This window comes from Lupinus angustifolius, chromosome LG12 (genome assembly GCF_001865875.1).
Source record: "Lupinus angustifolius cultivar Tanjil chromosome LG12, LupAngTanjil_v1.0, whole genome shotgun sequence".
In the NCBI taxonomy this organism is placed as follows: Eukaryota; Viridiplantae; Streptophyta; class Magnoliopsida; order Fabales; family Fabaceae; genus Lupinus; species Lupinus angustifolius.
The window spans coordinates 13,740,433-13,762,278 of NC_032020.1; the positions used below are offsets into that span (position 1 = coordinate 13,740,433).

The window sequence follows — 21,846 nt, forward strand, 5'->3', positions numbered from 1 at the left end:
AATTTTATAAAAAAATTATTTAAAATCAATTATTAATTTTTTTGAAGAACATGAATCATTATTTTATTCAGTATTCGACCCTCCTATACCGGAAATAATTTATTTGTTGGGGCAAGTGGCAAGTGAGAGGTTGATGATGTGCCTAATAGACCACAGAAAGAGTTCACGGGTGCTACCCCTATGACACTGAAACCACATATTGCAAAACAACACTGATATAGATACTTATATATTATATATAACAAGGTTGAGGTTTCTTATGATGTTCTAACAACTAATATGTTGGCTAAGTTTAATTATATTTTGTTGGGAATCTTCTTCGGCTATATTTCCTCAGAAAAAAATTCAGCCACTAAGGTGAAATGACAAAGGGAACAGTTCCTTATCTAAGAAAATATGTAATAATCATATTACATTTTAACTTTTTCAAGAGAGTTTAATTACTCACCACATCAAATTTCAAACATATGGAAGGTTTGGTGGAATATTTTTCTTTAATTAGTTTATACGACGGATAAGATAATCATATATACTTTTAGAATAAACTAGATAAACTTGTGCTGACATGGTAACATTCCAACATAATTATTTAACAGTTCAACTTTTTATAAACTAAAATTTCGGTGAGCTGAGTCTCGATCATCATCAAATTAAGGTTAGATTAAATGGTTCAAAGCAGTCACATAAATATTTGTATATTATTTACCAACAAAACATTACATCGGCAACAAAATTCGAAATTCAAACGCTCATCCTTACAAGACAATAGATAAATCCTTGTAGAATAAATAAACTATCGTGGCTTAATATTTGTACTTCAAGACAAATATGAAAAGTTATGAGCTTGTCAAATTACACAGTTTTGCAATTTCAGCCACAAATTTGAGGGACCACCACTTTGGTAATTCCGAAGAAAATTTACACATGTGGTGCACCTTGACCGAAAAATTACGATTTTGGTGCACCTTTTAGAAAAATTATTAAACTAGTATAACTTTTTAGAAATCGACAATGGGATTGCCGATTTCTGTAATTTTTTTTCTCTCTCCTCCCCCAAAATCGGCACTGGGGAGGGAGTTTTATTACAATATAATTTTTTTTTAAACTCCCCCCTAAATCGTCAATGGGGGAGGAGTTGTATACTTTTTTTTCTATCCCCTAAATCGGCAACCGGAGAGTTTTTGATTTTTTTTAACTTGCAGGAGTTATATTATTAGTTTTAGGGTTTAATTTTTCAAACACAAATCCTAACAACACATAACATAATAAATTTTGTCAACCCTAACCCTAATAACAGAACACAATAATGAAAAAGAATATTATGTGTGTTTTTCATTATTGTGTTCTATTATCAGGGTTAGGGTTGACAAAATTTATTATGTTATGTGTTGTTAGGATTTGTGTTTGAAAAATTAAACCCTAAAACTAATAATATAACTCCTGCAAGTTAAAAAAAAATCAAAAACTCTCCGGTTGCCGATTTAGGGGATAGAAAAAAAAAGTATACAACTCCTCCCCCATTGACGATTTAGGGGGAGTTTAAAAAAAAATTATATTGTAATAAAACTCCCTCCCCAGTGCTGATTTTGGGGGAGGAGAGAGAAAAAAAATTACAGAAATCGGCAATCCCATTGCCGATTTCTAAAAAGTTATACTAGTTTGGTAATTTTTCTAAAAGGTGCACCAAAACCGTAATTTTTCGGTCAAGGTGCCCAACATGTTTAAATTTTCCTCTTCTTATATGTAAGTAACTCCAAAATGTTACGGATGTGTACCAAGTGTTTTCTATAATTACATCATTGGCCTTTATTATTAGAGAAATTATACTCCTACTCCTTTTTGAGGTATTGCAAAGAGAAGAGAGATAAGTGATTGATGAAATGATGTGAAAGAAAAGCGATAAAAAAGTAATGTGTAAATGAGAGTATAGGACAAAATGTAGCAAGAATATAAAAAAAATTATTATTATTTCCTTTAAATATTTAAAGTAATCAATCTTCACACTATTCACAAATTTCACTACTTGAATTCATAAATCTAGCTGTCATTTTTCATCAGTAATCGTGTATTAGGTTATATTTGAGAAAGATACAGTAATCAGTTACTTCTATTGATGATGGATATAAAGTCCTGTATAAAACTCTAAATAACGGTACATGAACAGCAATAGTGCATAGTTTTTTGTTTTTGTTTTTTGACAAATAACACAGTAGCAATCAAGTCTTTATCACACTAGAGATCGTGAATCGAATAATACAATAATAACTTCATACAAAGACTAATGTTAAGTTCAAACCTGTAGAAACTACGCTCCAAAACCATTAACATCGCTGATTTAGCACCCTACTTACATATACAATTGGCTACTGCATGGAAGTGTTTAATGTATAGCTGGCTATCCAATCTAAACAATGGACAACCAATAATACTACTGAATACCCACGTGAGTTATTCCATTTTCTATGCTATAATATATCAAAGTAAAAAATGGCATTTATAAAATAGGTAGATGAATATCAAGAATAAGTGCACGTGAACTATGTATACATAGTTGAAGGACCTTAGTGTCTTTGCAGTAAAAATCTCTTTGAACCACCCATTGTTTCACTGTCAGCAGTTGAGGCCAAAACTGTGTATTTAAAAAGAACACAGAACTAGAGAAGGAGAGAACCAAATGAGTTTGTGAATAAGAAAAGAGTAGAAGATAGTGAGAGAAACAGAGAGAAAAAGTAAAGCAAAACAGACTATTCAGATGAAGATACAAGGCTGTGAGGTTGAGGCCATTGGCATCAACTACAAGATCCAAACACAGAAAACTAAGCACCCTTTTAAAGTCTTCAGCAAACCTCCAACAATAGATGCCAAAGAAGATGGTCAAGAACAGGAAGAGGAAGCAAAAGATGAGCAAAGTTGCAGTGGAGTTAAGCATGTCCTCAAGAATGTGAGTTGCAGAGCCAAGGCATGGGAAATCCTAGCAATTGTTGGGCCAAGTGGAGCTGGAAAGTCATCACTGCTTGAAGTTCTTGCTGGTAAAGTTAGTCCACAGAATGGTACTGTCTTGGTGAACCAGAAGCCTATGGACAAAGCTCAGTTAAAGAAGCTTTCAGGGTATGTTACACAAAAGGATATTTTGTTTCCTTTACTTACAGTAGAAGAAACCATGATGTTTAGTGCAATGCTAAAGCTAAAGCTTCCACAAGAGCAATTATGCTCCAGGGTCAAGTCACTGATTAAGGAGCTTGGACTTGACCATGTTGCTGGGACTAGAATTGGTGATGACAGGGTCAGAGGGATATCCGGTGGTGAGAGGCGCAGAGTTTCTATTGGTGTTGAAGTCATACATGATCCAAGAGTGCTGATTCTGGATGAACCAACTTCAGGGCTAGACAGTAACTCAGCTTTGCAGATAGTTGATATGCTTAAGGTCATGGCAGACACTAAGGGAAGAACTATAATCCTTAGTATCCATCAACCTGGGTTCAGAATAGTGAAGTTGTTGAATTCATTGCTATTGTTAGCCAATGGCTGTCTGTTTCACCATGGCACCGCAGATTTGCTGGATGTGAATCTAAGGCTAATGGGTTTAAATATTCCTCTTCATGTTAATGTTGTTGAATTTGCCATTGAGTCCATTGACGCCATTCAGCAACAAAGGTGTAAGCTAGTTCAGCTAGAAACACCGCAAGGGACACTGCAACAGAACAAAGGTGATGATGCAGAAGAAACAGGTGAGTGTAGAAGTGGTAAGTTTACTCTACAACAGCTCTTTCAACTGTCTAAGGTGATTGATGAAGAAACCATCAATGCTGGGATCGATTTCCCTTGTGATTTTGCTAATTCTAGATTTAGAGAAACTATGATTCTCACTCAAAGGTTCTCTAAAAACATATTTCGTACAAAAGAGCTCTTTGCCTGTAGAACAATTCAGATGCTGATTTCTGGGCTGGTTTTGGGGTCCATCTTTTGTAACCTCAAGGATGATCTAGTGGGAGCAGCAGAAATAGTTGGTCTATTTGCTTTCATATTAACATTTTTGTTATCAACCAGCATAGAAGCTCTACCAATCTTTCTGCAAGAAAGGGAGATTCTAATGAAGGAAACATCTTCTGGAAGCTACCGCGTATCATCCTATGCTATTGCCAATGGCCTAGTATACTTGCCATTTCTGCTCATCCTAGCCATTTTGTTCTCATTGCCCTTATACTGGCTAGTTGGTCTCAACAAGAATTTCATGGCGTTTTTGCACTTTTTGTTGCTGATATGGCTGATTCTTTATACAGCCAATTCAGTTGTGGTGTGTTTCAGTGCTTTAGTGCCTAATTTCATTGTCGGGAATTCATTGGTTGCTGGTGTCATCGGTTCATTCTTCTTATTCTCTGGATACTTCATATCAAATCATGAAATTCCTAACTACTGGATTTTCATGCATTATATATCTCTGTTTAAGTATCCCTTTGAAGGGTTGCTCATAAATGAGTTCTCCAACTCAGGGAAGTGCTTGCAGTACATGTTTGGGGAATGCGTACTGAGAGCCGAGAGTGTGCTTAAAGAAGAAGGGTATGGAGGAGAGAACAGAAGATGGAAGAATGTGGGGGTCATGGTGTCCTTCATCTTGTTTTACAGGTTCATTTCTTATGTTTTTCTTAGATACAGATGCTCACAGAGGGGGTTCAAAAGTGTTGGCATCATCTAAAACCTACTGTGACTCTCTCTCTCTCTTAAGAGGGTTCACATGTCTTGGATTTTACTTCTGATAGCAACCAAAGAAGATATTATCAACAAAAATATATATAAAGAAATACAGGTTTGGTCAGTGCCAAAAAATTGCACTAACATGATATCATGTTGATTTTTGTTTTTATATGATTACTTTATTCACTCCACTGTCTTCACTCCTTTCCATCCAGATTCCTTCTTCCCTCCTAATTTTCTTTTTCATTATCAAGTTTTTTGTTCAATGAACTAATGGCCTAATTCACCAGCTTTGTTACTATTATGAGTAATGAAATAAGGTTATATGATAACAAAATTAAGCTTTTCACCTGGCTTGCTCAGTAAGCCTAATTTCAATTACAACTCCATATCCTGAGTATGTAACACCTGAGTAATTACATATTTCATCTTTATTATTATTATTATTATTACAATCTTAGAATGCTATTGCCCAAATGCCCATTATACAAAGATAAATCCTTTGTGTAAAGTGGTACTAAAGCCTTTTTGAGCTCATTGTTCTTGCAATAAAACTGAACCATTGCAAATATCAATGAGTCACGTGTTTAACTGCAAGAAAATAAGCAGATGTAAGTATATACCTCTCTGAGCTTGAAGTCATTCCTACCAACAAACAGAAGATTTCTTTCAATACGATGCAGCTAATAATAGATTGCAATTCTACTTAAACCACTCAAATTTGTTGAGACCACTTACCATGAATATCTGGTCTTCAACCAAATTTAAAAGAAGGTTAATCAGATCTTCACAATGATGGCTGTCCGAAAGTATTCACACTGACACTCACCAAATCTTCCTATCTACCAAGCTCAGCAAAAATATCTGAAATTCAAGGGATCAATCTCTAGGACTAGGAGCCTTTTCCGCCCCATACCTTCCTCGTTCATAGTTCTGTATTCTCATCACAACGAAAGAATAAAAAGACCATCTACTGGATCTCTCCATCCAAATCCAAATTAAACAATATTTTGATATGCAGAAAGGACACTAAATGAAGGATGAGAAACAAGGCAGGGGGAGGAACATGCATCATATAAACAATTTTCAATTTCATAGTTAACAAGGTATTGAACCAACTAGAAATATGCATCTCATGTTGTACAATAGTACAAGATGCAACAAGTCAACAACCAAACTTTTATCTCATTAGGTGGGGTCGGCTACATGGATCAAATGACGTCATAATTCTCTGCCATAAGTCATAATACAAGATAGTAGATCAAAAAAGAAGTAAACATAGAGTAAGGACAAGGAATATCATTTAACTTTCCAACTGAGCAACTGGTCAGATACAATAGCTAAGTTACTCGTTGTCAGTATTATGCAAGAGGGCCCCCTCTAACTTTTGGTCCTTCCCATGAAAAAAGGTGAGGAGTGTACTAGGATAATAGCAGTAGTACTAAATCTGAATTTGTTACTAACAAACTTACCTGTGTGTGCTGGCACCAAACAATTCTTAACCTTTGTATCACGAGCTGCTTGCTTATCTGCAAGTCAACAACATGGCGAAAAAAATTCATTAACCCTTGGAGGAATAAATTACGACATGATGTATAATGTTTGCAAATACAAGCTACAAGCCAAAAACAACTTGAACAAAAGTTCCCAAACTACTCTTCACATTCCAGAAAAGTTGGGCTAGAAGTAGCATTATTGTCCTGCCCCCTCAGATTATTTTCTTGACACAAGAAAATAGATCTAAGAAGCGAAATAGTTAAACAGCTCAAAAATGGTGGACATCTGATAGCTTGAATATATTACTTAGTCAACCTTGAGACATTTGTTTAAACACAGCAAACTCACCATGTATACCAGATAGACTAGACAGGAAAAATTTCAACCCAGGTGAAAGACACAATTGTTGGAATGACAGAGTACATAACACACCTGAAGAATTTTTCAGTTTTTAGTAGAAACTCCGGCTTTCTCAGAGTCACAAATTTTTTACAATTTCTTTTGCTGTATGGCTTCATTTCTCCCCTGACAGAACGAATGACCATCAACAGAAGCTGACAATGGTATAGAAAAGAAAAGTTCCAAATCTAATAACTTGCTACAAACAGTGAATGGGTTAAAGATAAAGCCTTCATTCTAGACATCTAAGATTAACAATCCTATACTCCCTTTCTCTAAATCATTTTTTGAGCTTACTTTCTAAAAAAAATAAGCTTCTCTTATAATTTAATCAAGTAGCCTAGACAAGCTTAGAAGCTTATTTCCCTATAAATAAGATGATATTTTACAATCTAAGCTGTACATTCAGCCTGCTAAATAATAACATTGTATACACACCAAATTTTGGCTTAATTCCCGATACATTCAAACTGGAACAGCAAACAGAAGATGTGGACTATTTCTTTACTTCATGATACCATTTATAATACGTTAACATTGATGGAAATTGTAAAATCATTTCAAATTGTTTGAGAAAGGCCATGTAAACTTTGGCCATGAATAAGGTAGTTAGCTCATGCTTTGCGAATCTCTATTCATTATGGACTGTTTGTTCAAAACAAATCCAAGTATAGCCTAATTGATCGCACTGAAAATGAGACAGAATAGAACTATATGATCTCCCTACTTTCCAGTCAGTGAAAAATACATTGAAAGAAGAAATAAGTGGTCTTCCTAGACCACAAAGAATATATAGATCAGATCCCCCCAAAATCTAACAAATGCATTTGTCACCCTTTGTATTTTCTTCTTCGTTCCTTCTTGACAGGTTATAGAAAGCAAGGGGGTGGAGAGGGAACTAAAATGTGACAGTCTATATCTGAGCAACAAGGAGCTCATTCCAAGTATCTGGAATTCCAGGCAGGCACCAATGCAAACAGTCGCTCGAATTAAGAGTTCCTCTGATAGTGTAGCGAGACATATGAGCCTCATCCCGCAATTGCGAAATAGCAGTGATATCCAGTATCTTAACCTTGGTGCCCTTTAGTGGACCCTCAATAGTTGGATCGCTAGATCCTTCCTGCATGACCTCACTTCCATTTGATAATGGGATCTTGTTATCACAGGCGCCACCAGTGTTCCAATCCCCATTGAAGAAATGCCTAGGTGATATAGTTCTGAAGAAAACTTTGAGCCGTGGGTGAGAAACAAGTTGCAAATCAAGCCATCTGGCAACACTGTAGATTGTTAAGTTTTTGGCATTTGCAATTTCTTCAATCCTTTTGTCTTCATTTGGCTTTCCATCAACATGCATTATCCACCTGTTTCCAGTAATCTTCCCCTGATTCCAGTGGTGTCCTGTATTAAGAACCAAAACATCAAAGCGATGGAGGAACTGACTCATGAAAGCTGGTGGACGATCTAAATGCATGGCAATGTTGCTAAGTTTGTCTTTACTGTTAAGGGGTTGCAGATCACATAAGCTAGCTGACCAATAGTATAAGATGGTTGTATTGGTCTTGGGAAATCTGTAAGCCCAGCCATCAGGACGGATAGCACCACGGTGTTTTACTAGACCATATTCCCACCCCACATTTACAACTTCTGGAGTCTCTTCTCCGCCAGTGACCATACACATCAAAGATTGAAATTGTTGTCGGCCCAACGAATCTCCTATAAAAGCAATTGTTTTGTCCTGCATCCTATATTCCATGTTAACATTAAACACCACTCACAAACTGCTATCTAAATTGATATTCAAGTAATTCTGAATTTCTGATTGTGTTTTCTTTAATCAAAAAGAAAATAGAAACAAATGAGAACAAAAGGAAATTCTGATTTAACAACAAAATACAAAAAGTAGCAATTAAAAAACTTCAAGCTTATTAAAATGATGCAGTTGTTTACGTTAATATGAAATGGCAGATAAAGCAAGCTGTGTAATTAAATCAGAAATCATGTTAGCCCCATTACAGTCTACAGACAACGTAAGCAATTCAATAAGTTTAGCAAACAGGTAGTAATCTTGTTTGAATGTATTGCTATCAACTAGATCAAAGAAAAAGAAAGGCATATACCTACTTTCTCAAGAATGTAGACCGATCAAACTCCGGCATATCACAATTTTCTGGCTGCCAGCGGTATCCCTCAAATGAAAAATCTGGTCGTTGTGTCATTCTACATGACCACATTGGGGATAGCCACTGCTTACAGCTGAACCCAGAATACAGTGGTCTCCTGCTGTCTGCAACCCACCTACCCTTGGCATGATTACAAACTGCAAGAGATAAATACAATCAATACTAAATCTAGCCAGTGAACTCATTGATGAACTAAGATACAATGTTTAAGCATATGCAACCAGGAACAAAAGTAACGCCCTGGTGCATTCGATGTTTAAGCATAGGGTCACTTGTCTGGAGAAAAGGATATAAAAAGTCTGGATTGAACTAACAAACAAGTTGATGTGAAGGAGAGATGGGAAATGACTCTTGACAAAAAAATTCCTTCTTGCTTTTTACAAACAAAACAAAACAAAACTATATAACAATGTTTAAGATTTCAGATTTCAACAACTACATTGAGGTTGCAAAAATTCATGGATGTGTTATAAAGATGTAAAGAATGTGCTCATGATAGTGGAAGACTGGAAGTAATACTTATTGCACGGATTGAGCACAGGAAAGAAGGAATACAAATTGCTCCAGACAGATAACTTATGATTCAGGAGGAAAACAATCAATTCAAAGACAATAGAGCTAAGACATTAGAAGGCTTGAAGAACAACCACCTTGTGTTGTCACTATCTGCAATTTAAATTCTAACTAAGCCAGTAATGCCAGTAAATTAGCTAAGGAAAATGCTATTAAACAATTAGTTTGAGAGAGAACCAGAATCAATTGGCATGCTCAAATGCTCTTTGGATGGATGAGTGGTCTCCACGCTTGAGCCTTTTTTCATATCTGACAACCACTTTTAAATATAATGAAATTATAGCTACAATTTGTGGTTCCATAGCAGTATTCAATATCCAAATAAGTTGTACGAAAATAGACAAAATGCAAATTACTGAATAATTATGATACTAGATATGCATTCATGCAATAACAGAAAAGTTCATCATAGCGACCTTAAGAGCAAAAATATGAATCTACCTTCACTTCTGGAAGCAGACCTGACATCTTCATTGTATTGAATTTTTGGGGATTTTTCAGGTTTAGGATCTACAGCTGGTGGACGCACAATATCAACTTGCAGTTTTGTTCTGTTTTCTGTGATAGGGGTTGGAGATTTTTCCTCACTTTTTTCCAGCTTAGTAGTTCCAACTGAATCAACTGGGACTTCCACACAAGATTTTGAGAAAACATATTTATAAAAAAAACACAACCACCTAAGCATAGTTAATATTGTTGAAATTATAGGATTTAGATATAGAAGAAGAAAAATGAATAACCAAAATAGTAAAATTATATTGACAATATTATGAATGGTTATATGATAGTAATATGATATAAACATAATATTAACCCCGATTTATATTAATGCTATGCTCTTAATTAAGTAAACAACAAATTATAAAATAATCTCTATCGTAAGATATACTCTAAGATACTCTATACAAATATAAGATATAATCACCATAACATGATATATTCTCTTTGTACCTAAGTACCATCTACATATTCTCTATAATATAATGAGATATTCTCTCTATATTCTAGCTGAAATACAGCATATAAATTGTTTTCAAACCCACAGACACTTTTTCCAAATGCTGAAGAGAGGCCGACATAAAACAAATGAGTAATGTCATTATGTATATCTGTCTAGAATACAAACCTGAAGGTATGTGATACCACTGCTGAGTAGATCTTAAAGTCGCGGCTATTGGATTTCCTTCCCATATCCAGAGCAATGTGGTAAAAAGAACAAGAGCAAAAAGGGATAGGGAAACATGAATCCCTCTAAAGTTATACCAATTTCCTATTTTCATCTGTACTTACACGCCACAGCCAATACAATTCTTTGAATTTGTCCGTACATTCAGAAAATACCCATCACATAATATAACAGGTATTTCTGGTTGTTCTTGAGTTTTATCTGTACAGGAATTGATAGATCAGAAAGACAGACAAAGATATGAAAATAGAAAGAAAATTTATTGAAAGTTAAAACCAGCACTTCCTGTTACTTCAGTATCATAGACAATAAGTCTCGAGACTCTCGGCGTTTGTACAATTTATGCTCATATCTACAACAATGTTCATGTTGGGTCTTTCAACCCATGTCCGGCGCCAGCTAATAAGATCAAGGCTTGGTTGTCGCATCTACAACCATGTTATTATGAAGGACACAACCTTATTGGTTTTCTTTTCATATAAGCCTTAGCGTAAACAACCTTATTGGTTTTCCTTTCATATAAGCCTTAGCATAAACAACCACATTTCATCTTCCATATTGAACAAGGTCCAAATTATTACTCAAAACAGATTTGTATTAGTATAACAAAAAGGTTTTATTTTTCATCCAACCCAATGTTCACGCACGTTTATTTCATTGGCAAAATCAAATTGTGAGTGAAAGCTGTTATTTCAACGAAATCACAAATAAACATCCATTATAATAATGAATACATAATTAGAAACTAATAAAATGAGTGTCAAACTGTTAAATGATAGAAGCATAAAAAACCTGGAAAAAAATTTGTAGCTTATCGTGATGGTTTGCCTCAATTGGGTTTTCAGGATTGCAGATCCCTCTGCGTCCGTGATGTTTTCAGAAAAAGGAGATAAGCAGTGACACTGTTTTGGGGTTGAGCAACTTCTAATAATTGATTTTCCAATTTTAAGATTCAAAATTTTAATATTATACCACTTCCCCCAATTATTATTTTTTGGTCTCATCTTATCTCTATTAAAATAAAAATATTGCATATAATAAAATAAATGATGTAAATATAAATAATATGATAGACAATAAAAAAAATTCTTACGTGTTCACACGAACTCAAACTTCATTTATATAATAAATATCGAAATTATAGGAATATTTAATATATATATATATACTATATATAAAGCCAAAACATAGTAACTTCTACCATAGTGTAACTTTTATTTTCTATTTGGCCAACATTATTTATTTTTTACAAAAAAATCATATAATCCTATTTAACTACCACCAACACATTAATTAACCATATCTATCACCTTAAACTAAATATTATCATAAACACACAAAAATTATAATATAAATTACATCAAATATAACAAATATATTCTAATTATATAAAAATTAAATACGTAGTAACATATAGTATTGACCGGCAGACACAAAGTCCTGTACATGCTATAATGATTAAGCAAAAACACAATCGTGACTCGTTACCCATTGTCATTCTTATTCATAGCAAAGCTAAGCTTCTACCTCACCCCCCAACTAAAAGCAATCATACAACCATAACCACACTTCAAACACACCTTATCTAATGGATATGCCTAGCCGCCTTGAGTTATTTCAAGATAAAGCAACATGTCTACAGTGAAGGACTGAGACAATGATAGTGTACAATAACTTAACATGCATGAGGTCAATAAAATATTGAATCAAGCAACTTAAATTGACGCACTCTATTCAAATTCTAGATAATAATACCATATCTTCATTGTAATGTCAGGAACTAAACAATCAGTTTTAGTTTTAACCCATCATCAAATGCAATATCTTCCGAGTATCATAGCATTTAGCATCACACAATAAAAAACCACATAATAATTAAAAGACCATGAAAATGAAAAGGTGACACAATTTGTTTCTTAAAACAATAATCTCCATGCTTGTATGAACTAATCGAAGACGTTGAAGTCTACGAAGTCAGAGCCAAAGGGCTCATCATTTAAAGGCTGACCAAAGGGGAGAGGAGAAGGAGGAAAAGGAGGCAAGCATGATTCTGATTCCATGGGATCTTCATCTTGTATGGATAATCCTGAAGAAAATTTAGAAACCATGTCATGGTATAAAGGATTGTTAGCCATATCAGCAGCAAATTTGCTTGTCTTCATTCTGTAATATTCTAGTTCATTCTTCATTGCTTCGTATTGAGCTGCAAGCATAAGAATGTATCATCATAATGTTCATGTACTACATTTTAAAACAAACACAAGAGATATATATAGTTAGAAGTAGTTAACTTGAACTCATTAATTTTCTATACTTAAATTATGCTTTCAAATCACGAACATGATTTTGAGACAATATATCTCTATTCCTATTCATACAACTATTTAGATAATTTGACCTTTTATTTATTCAATTTAATATAACCCGTGGGAAAAGCATAAATATATGATTTAGACATAAAAGAAATACATGCATACCTCGTCTGTAATGTAGCTCTTGACGCTTGGCATCAATTTTCATTCTGAGCGTGCTGTTCCAAGCAATCCTTGTTGTAACATCTCTCTGCATCATATGAGATCTTATTTTTGTGTTCATTTTCTCCCCTATCTCATTATATATACGTAAATTGCATACAAATATAAAAGTACAAAGCACACAATCAGTATTGAAGTTAATATATGACTCGGGTATTCCTCAGGAATCAAACTTCAATAATAATGGAAGAAGTCGATTGACCCCTTGAATCATTATGGACATTAAAGTCATTGATAAGTTATTAGAAAGAATGTAATATTTATTCATTAATGATGTAAAGATTTATACATAGTTAATGATTCATTATCCACTATTACTTTATGTAAAGTTATTTATGATTAAATATGAATGATGAATAATACATTAACAATGTAAAATTTCTTACTAGTAAATACATATTTTTTCCAGTTTACCTCTGCCAATAATTTGAATAGAAACTCTTCAAAATTAGCCGAACACACAAAGAAACAAAGAAGGAAGATTAATATTCAAAGGCACCAAATCACTCCACAATAGAACGCTATGGACCTTTTCATTTAAGTCCTCATAAAATGTACACGCATGCATTTCTATACCACCTTTAAATTGCTTTTATAACACAAACCTCCTCTATATTATATATATTTAGGGATGCATCCTTGGAATCATGTGGGTTATGAGAAACTTCTAAATAAAACGCCATGGTGGTTGAGAGTTTTGTGTAGTATTTTTCATTTTCAAACGAAGTATGACTAGATGAAATAGTTAACTTGGTTACTTATTTTCATGGAATGAAACAAAAGATGTTTGCAAATGATATAGTTTCCCTAAAAAAAGATCATTGATAATTTGATGGGTTCCATAAACTTCTATAACCATACCAATCATAGTTAGCAATATAATGATTGATTGTTGTTATGATAAGGACCCCAACAAATTAAATACACCCAATATATTCCATACCCGACCTACCTCATTTATATTAATGTATAACTAAGCAAATGGAAAAGCAAAACACATACCTTTGTTACATAAAGTTGTTGAGAGATGTTATCTACTTGAGACTGAAGACTCTTTACTTTTAGTTGCAACTCATTTTCATACAACTTTTTCCTCTCCTTGGACTTCGAAGCAGATTTCCTATTAGCAATAATCCTATAACACACAACAATTCAACTATACTTAGTGATCAATTTCACATCTCAAAAAGGAGAATACAAAAACAACCAAAAATATATGATGAAGCATCATGTGTACAAAATGTTATTATTGAAATCACTCGCACCAAGAAATATACACATTTAAAAATTTAAAAATGGTAAAAAAATTGTGTTTAATTTTAATTTAAGCCAAATCTCCATGCTTTCAAAAAAATTCTTTTAAAATATAATAAAAAGGATAAACCTTGTAGCTTTCTTCGGATTGGTCTTAGCGAGTTCGGCAAGCTTTTCAGGAGACATGACTCTTGACGCGAAAAAAGGTGAACGACTCACATAAATTGAATTGTTTTTTTGGTGGCGAGGATTCACAACATTGTCCGCAACTCTATTCCCACTAGTTTTCTCGCTATTGTCGGTGTTTGTACTAAAACTAGAGTCCACATGCCAGCTTTGAGTATGCCCTAAAGTAGATTCCTCCATCCTAACAATTGATCTCCTGATGCTCATTTCCTTTATAGAAATTGAATCAACCACATCAATTTTAGCGATATCATTGATATGGAGGTTATAAATGTCAAATCCTAAATCATATAATTTCATAAAATAATCAAAATTGTCAATATGATGGAAACTAACTTCAAAGCTAACCTTATCATGATGGGACTTGCGTTCCTCCATTGTTGAAGATACAGCATCAACCTTGATTGCTTCCATATTTTTTTTTCTTTTTAGAAAAGTTCTCTTGGCCCGGTATAAAAAAGAAGTTGAAGGTTGATAATAATAATATTTAAATTACTAATACATTTTCACAAGTCTTCAAATTTTATTTAATTATTACTAAAAGGACGATAATAAGGACTAATTAACGTGGTAATTAATTTAGTCAATTTTTTAAATACAATTAATGTTCTAATTAATTCGCTCTTTATTATATTCATGCATATATCATGAGGCGAAAATGGTCATTGAGTCAAATTATTGAAAATCTATGAGAAATGTGAAAATATGAGGTGTTTCCCCTTCAAAATATTATTTTTTTGAGAGCATATATATGTCTCATAAAGTAATACATTGTTTTGGAACCGCAGATGTCCATTCGTTTTTTTACTTTAATTACCGGAATGTTCTTCTAGCTTAACGAGATGTTTCAAGTTTGATGAATGGAGATCAGTTGTCCATTTTGTTGTCCTCAATGTTCTCTTTCACCAATCAAAATATATTATTTAATTTGTAAATAAAAATTATAAAAATATAAAGTAATATTTTATATTATTTGGTATAATCATATTCGATAGTGACACGAAAATATGATCTATTTAAAACAGAAGATACATGTTCCAAGTTCTACTCCCTCAAAACCAATTTCTTTTGATAAAAAAAGGTTTTACTACACATAATAATCATCCTCCACATAAGCTTTTCTCCTATTGATGAAGAAATCTCAACAAGAAATTAAATGTAATAGAAGGAACAACAAGTTAGGGGATTATTGTCTCCAAAATAAATAAATTTGTGTGCCCGAAAATATGGGCTGAGTTGGGTCCTCAAGATAAAAAGTACAATTCCTTTTTTACACTGCACTTAGGACCCCTTTGTTTAGTTTTTTTTTTAAAGCCATAGAAACATTCTTTTTTACAAAATTGGTTTAAGTAAAATCAGAAGCCATTTTGTTTATCTTCACGTCTATATATCAATTTTATTTTGAAATTTTGGGGTATAATATTAGAGAACCATTTTTTTCTTTTGCAGGTACAGAAATGTGCCTCTTAGTAATATGGGAAGGATATCCTAAAAGATTAGTTACTGGAACTTAAATGCACATCCACAAAACCTCCACATGTTCAGCATCTTGAAGAATATGGAACAGTTCCCTTGCCTGGTATTTCATTTTTTTCCCTTTCTAAAAAAAACTATTTGATTTTGAGAAGAAAAAATGCATGCATGATAGTGAGAGTTTTTATAATATTATAACATTATCTATCATTTATATTTAATTATAATTAACTTTAATTCTTAAAAATAACTATTACAAATGAATTGTTACGGTCATAAATATTGCACACACTCTTTAATTTTTTTCTTTCAAGTAAACAAAAACTAGAAAGGTATTCTTATAATCACTTCACATGGTGCTAAAAAAGTTACATTTTCCATTTTATGAAACAAACACATTTAAAGAAAGAGATTAATATTTATGTAATGATGATATGAAGATTTATATACATTCAATATATCATACACCGTTTATTTGTATTGTTTTTCTGAAGAGTAAATGATAATTAAATATAAATGGTGAATGATACAATAACAATGCATAAAACTAAAAAATTGTCAACATATACACAGTGATAGATCTTCATCTAAAATTTACAGGAGACAACAATATTTAATTACAATTTATAATTAACTTTAGTTGAATAACAAAAAATATAAAGAAATATATATAACTATTTCAAAGTTTCAAAATAAAATAAATATTAATTCTAAATAATAATAATAAATTATAGATGATATATAAAAACATTCACTAAAATATTCTTCGTTCTTTTAAAGACTTAAAGTCACTGATAATTGAATTAGAGGTAAATATTTAAGCTATTTTATTTTCATTATAAATTGTCATGTTGTGGGCTAGAAATTCATATTTTATTTTACTATATAATTTTTTTTTGTTGAAAATGATATTTCTTAGTAGCTAAATCTTTATAGTTAAGAGTTTTAAAACATGAATGACGTGCGATATCCATAATGTTAAATTAATATCTTAAGCTAATATTCTCTTGCTCGCTAAAATATATATGGTAGAGTTTTTCACAAAAATATATACATTATCACTATTAAATTATTTATAAAAATCTTTAGGATATTATGACTTTTGCTGTCAAGTTTGAAAAGGACAATTTGTAATCTTTATAATTTATTTTGTAACTATAAGCATTATGAAATCAAATGAAATATAATAACATATACAATATTAATCTACATATATAAGAGAATTTGATTCATTATCTATAACTTAATAATCATATAAATTATATTGTATACATTTATCAAACTAAAAAATATGAGCCTCAATAAATATTTTTATTTGGGTGTAGACAAAAAAATAATATTTTAATAAATAAATAAAAAATAGGGGCAGTTGCCCTCACCTGCCCTCAAGAAACATCCGCCTCTATATATACATATCTTTCTCTTAAAAAATAAGGTTTCAACATGCGATATAAAAAGTATAAATTCTTAAAAGAGATAGAAAGGCGGGTAAGAGTAATAGAATTATTGGATAGGAATTGAGAGAAAGATTGAAGTTAATACAAAAAAGCATATTCAACTAGGAAGTTGGAGAAATAGTTCAACAAGTGCAACACCTAAAAATAATGAAGATTATTATTTGATGATCTTTTTGTAAAATTTGAAGGAATGGTTTTATCAAAGGAATATGGATGGATTCTTTCTCTTATTTTGCTCATAAAGTTATAGCAGAAGCAAGAATTTCAAACTCTCCAAAAATTATTTTTTCCTTTCAATAACCGATTATTTAAAAACCAAACAAACGTCAAAATGTTAAAAACATTTATTTCAAGAAAAAAACTGAAAACATAAACTTGTCTTGGGTATTGTGAATAAAATATATGATATAAAAGTATAATTTGATTCTCTAGAGTATTTAAGAGAAATGTAGTGTCAAGGAACAAAGAAAAATTTATATCCAATAATATTTATATTATTGTATTTATTATGACAATACAATTTTACTTTAAAAGGAAAACAACACTAATCTCTTTATTAAGGATAAGGAAGAGTAATCTGCGTCCAACTTATGACACCTAGTATGTGACAGTTTGTCTCAACCCAACCATCATCTTAATGATCTTATCTCCACGTTCTCCTGGTCCCTAATCCAGGAGATATTATATTCATTTTTGTTATATGTTTTCTTTATTTTTATTATTAGTAATATTATACAATTGAAATTAAATTATAAAATGATAAATAATAAGAAGGAAACCACCGATCTCAATGATCCCCACATGGGTGCCCGTCACGTTTCAGATCATGGCATAGATTACGACGATCCTCTCTACAAGAAGCAAATATTACAACAACAAAAAAATATATGATATGAGTCGTTTACCATTTATATATACTAGCGTGTTGATAGATACTCTCGTGCCTGTCAATCCGCTTTCCTATTATTTGTAACGTGTAGTCTGTATATTATATTTATCAATTATAGTAATTTTGTATTAAATAAGAGTATTACAATACATTATAAACTATTGAATATTATGAATTATATTCTAATTATAATGATTACTATGTAAAATTGTAATGATTACTATGTAAAATTATTCATTTTATTATAACTTAATTATATTATTAAATAAATTAAGTAATGAAATACATTATAATGAAAGACAATTATACTACTACGCTATATACAGTACTATAATAAAATGAAATCAAATACATATACAATTTGAATACTACAAATTCCAAAAGCATACTGGTTAAAATTTAAAATAAGTGAAAAAAAAGATAAATTTAAATTTGAATAAAAATCGTAGAATCAACCGTCAAAGATGATTAATTAAGTTGTTAACAACTGTATATTAATTTTGATTCCCTAAATGAGTGGCAAATACATTGGAAATGAAGAAGAAAAATCCAGCATTTATTGCACTGACCCTGCAAATCCCATTGAAATCTCCATTTTTTAATCCCATTTACAAACAACATTTTTCACTTAACTTTAGAAAAGGGTAAGCATAAAAGCATCATCGGTATAAGTTTTGAACCAGAAATCTTTGTGTTTTTTAATTTTCATTTGTAATAGTACATCTTGGTTTTGAAAGAGTTAGAGGCAGATAAAGGTAAAGTTTGGGTTGAAAGAATAAAATTTATTTATTTTCTCTTTTATGCAATTACTAAAGTTGAATTATTTATTTTCTCTTTCTTCTTCTTCTTCTGTGTTCGTCGTTTTGAATTTTCCATTTTCTTCGGTGATGAGCCAAATCCACCCACATCAATTAAGCTATTATTGTTTTGAATCTTGAATAATTAGTTCAAAAATTAGTACATTGTGATAATTTTGATATTGTTACATTGCAATATTTCATCTCTCGTAGAGTAGGAGTTGCAATTAGGTATGCTACACTGAGAATATTTTATGATATAGTTTAACTCTCTTATTTAAGTATTTTAAATATATTTAAAATATATTTCAATTAGGCATGCTACACTAAAACTAATTTTATAAAATATATTTTATTTGTTAACTCTCTTAAATTGGAATATGAAGAAAATTTAAAAAAATTTAAAACTTTAAAAAAAATTGAAAAAGGCAATCTGTAAATAATATATTATATCAATCTGGTTGTTAAACTATATTATTTATAAATAATATATTATAATAATTAGGTTAATATTCCATCATATCAATTTTCTTAATATTCATCATCATATCATTTGAATAAATTATCCAAACCAAATAAATTAACTTATATTCAATAGTTCTGGTAAAAAACCCAAATATAAATGTTATATAATCTTAAGAGTTTATAATTTTATGATATAGATTGACATATCTAAAGCCCACGGGGCCTAAAAAACGTTTTAAACTTTCCCAAACCCATTAGGTTAAACACAAATCCAGCATAGCACTACTATTTTCAACTCTTTCATTTCGTATTTTTCATCCACCGCTTTTTGCTTCCTTTCCCCACTTTCCCTAAACCCTAACTCTGAACAAAGAGAAGGTTAAAGTGACGGCGTCGTTTTGCTGTCCGCCTTGACGCTCATTTCTTCGTCTTGGCCATCTTGTTTTTTTTCCATAACAAAAAATTTAAATTAAAAAATCTGAGACATAATCTATGGCACCAAAAGCTACCAAGGCCGAGAAGAAAATCGTTTACGATGGCATTGTTGGTATATAATGTTAGAATTTTTCCCTTATCTATATTTCATTAATCTGATTTGTCATTATTCCATTTTGCTCTTTTTCAGAAATGTCATATGCAGACTCCACATTCCCTAAAGGAAAAAGACCAATGCTGATGAACTATTTGTCTTTTTCCAATGAAAAAGCCATTAAAAAATATTGTTAAAGTGGAGTTGAAGACCTTCCACTATTTCTCTTCTAGAGGTATATTGTTCAACTTCATCATTGAAGTTTTTTATTATTGTATTTCAGGTGAAAAGTAGCATATGGGGAGATTTTAATGGACAATTAACACATGTTGATATTCAAAGTTAAATGTAATCATAGAAATTATAAGACATGTATAATAATCTGCACTTTAAATTTTATAACACATTACTGATACCATTGTTATATAACATTTTTTTAAAATAATAAGGACATCATAAGGACATCAAGCCTTTCATACCATGTTAAAATATAAGTCTACTTTACATATTATAGAGTATAAAATCCAGCAGAGGGGTATAGGGTAATGTTTGTTCTTCTATTTCTTTCTTTTCTTTTTGGAGGAGGGATATAGGATATGTTTGTTTAATAATAATATTTCTTTTATTTTCTTTTGTAGTCTAAAAGTAGGATGTTCATTATGAAGTTTATAAGTCGTAACATATATTATAGAACATAGAAAATCAGAAGAAAAAAAGCACACGTGAAAAGTACCTGGAAATGTTTGAAGTTACACAAACTGGTTCATCAAATAATGATGCAACCTATGGTAGTCCCTAGTTAAGTGGTGAAATCTGTACAAACATACAGTCTGAATTAACAACAAATAAAAATAGAAGTTTATGTGTGTTGCAACTTAATGGTTATTACCATATTTAGATTTTAAATTGGTTATAGAAGAGAGAAAAATAGAAGAAAAAATAGGATGGTATGAGAAATACCTTGAGAGTTGGAAGAAAATATTTTGTGAAGCCAATAAATTATTGTTTCTAATGAAACAAATTCCAAGCCAAGGTAAGTAGTAGAGAGAAAAATGTAAAAGTAAAAGTAAAAGTTCTGGTGAGTTATTGGTTATTAAGAGATCTTAAATTTGTTATAGTAGAGAGAAAAATGAAAAAAGAAATAGAGAAAGGATGAGAAATACTGAAACAAATTCCAAGCCAAGATGAGTAGTACTAAATAGCAGTATGCTCTTGCTTAAGGGGAATTATGTATTCAATCAGGTTTTTTTGCTTCAAATTATGTATTCAAATTAACGTGGAAAACTCATATTTTTTGCTTCAAATTATGTATTCAATGACATATAGTGGAAGGTGTATGTATAGTAATAAGCAGGTGTTGCCACGTTTTGTTGAAAAATGCCCTTAAATATTGCCATGATATAGAAAATGGCAGTTTTGTAACTGTTGATAACCCTTTTTACTAACTGGTGTAAATAATGACAGTTTTGTAACTTGGTGGTATTGGTGTTCAGTTTTTTAAATGGCATAAAATGTGGAATTATCTTTGTTAAGTTTTTTGCTCAGTTGGTTTTTATTGTTTAAAATTTGCATTGCAGTTGACATGCTCTAAATATGTGCTTATGGATGTTTGTTTATTGTTTTTTGTATTATCAAAGTGATCCATGATTCTGGTTTCTCTTGATGCTACTGAGATGGTATATTGATTGATGATCACTGTGTGAGGATATGTGATTTGTTTATCTCATGAGTTTTT

At 31.6% G+C, this 21,846-nt stretch overlaps 4 protein-coding genes across 7 annotated transcripts; 1 reads left to right on the forward strand and 3 right to left on the reverse strand.

Annotated features, from left to right (window-relative positions):
• Positions 2,520 to 4,978, forward strand: LOC109362451 (ABC transporter G family member 5-like). Its single transcript, XM_019608252.1, has one exon. It carries the CDS (start codon positions 2,753 to 2,755, stop codon positions 4,691 to 4,693), a length of 1,941 nt encoding a protein of 646 aa, XP_019463797.1. The 5' UTR covers positions 2,520 to 2,752; the 3' UTR covers positions 4,694 to 4,978.
• LOC109362452 (protein trichome birefringence-like 14) lies at positions 6,994 to 11,436 on the reverse strand. 4 transcript variants are annotated; one of them, XR_002109405.1, is made up of 7 exons: positions 11,320 to 11,436; positions 10,468 to 10,728; positions 9,783 to 9,983; positions 8,710 to 8,905; positions 7,498 to 8,330; positions 7,374 to 7,443; positions 6,994 to 7,298 (listed from the first exon to the last, which is right to left on the reverse strand). XR_002109405.1 is itself a non-coding variant. In XM_019608254.1 (6 exons), the coding sequence occupies exons 2-5, from the start codon at positions 10,619 to 10,621 to the stop codon at positions 7,502 to 7,504; spliced, it is 1,380 nt and encodes a 459-aa protein (XP_019463799.1). In that variant the 5' UTR covers positions 10,622 to 10,728; positions 11,320 to 11,436; the 3' UTR covers positions 6,994 to 7,443; positions 7,498 to 7,501. The 4 variants fall into 4 exon arrangements, 3 of the variants coding, with proteins under 3 accessions (XP_019463799.1, XP_019463798.1, XP_019463800.1); XM_019608254.1 differs by having other exon boundaries at positions 6,994 to 7,443; XM_019608253.1 differs by having other exon boundaries at positions 6,994 to 8,330; positions 11,320 to 11,434.
• LOC109362094 lies at positions 12,370 to 13,281 on the reverse strand. The gene is made up of 2 exons (XM_019607663.1): positions 13,005 to 13,281; positions 12,370 to 12,730 (listed from the first exon to the last, which is right to left on the reverse strand). Exons 1-2 carry the CDS (start codon positions 13,120 to 13,122, stop codon positions 12,474 to 12,476), a joined length of 375 nt encoding a protein of 124 aa, XP_019463208.1. The 5' UTR covers positions 13,123 to 13,281; the 3' UTR covers positions 12,370 to 12,473.
• LOC109361905 (transcription factor RF2b-like) lies at positions 13,472 to 14,915 on the reverse strand. Its single transcript, XM_019607432.1, has 3 exons — positions 14,446 to 14,915; positions 14,064 to 14,196; positions 13,472 to 13,477 (listed from the first exon to the last, which is right to left on the reverse strand). Exons 1-3 carry the CDS (start codon positions 14,913 to 14,915, stop codon positions 13,472 to 13,474), a joined length of 609 nt encoding a protein of 202 aa, XP_019462977.1.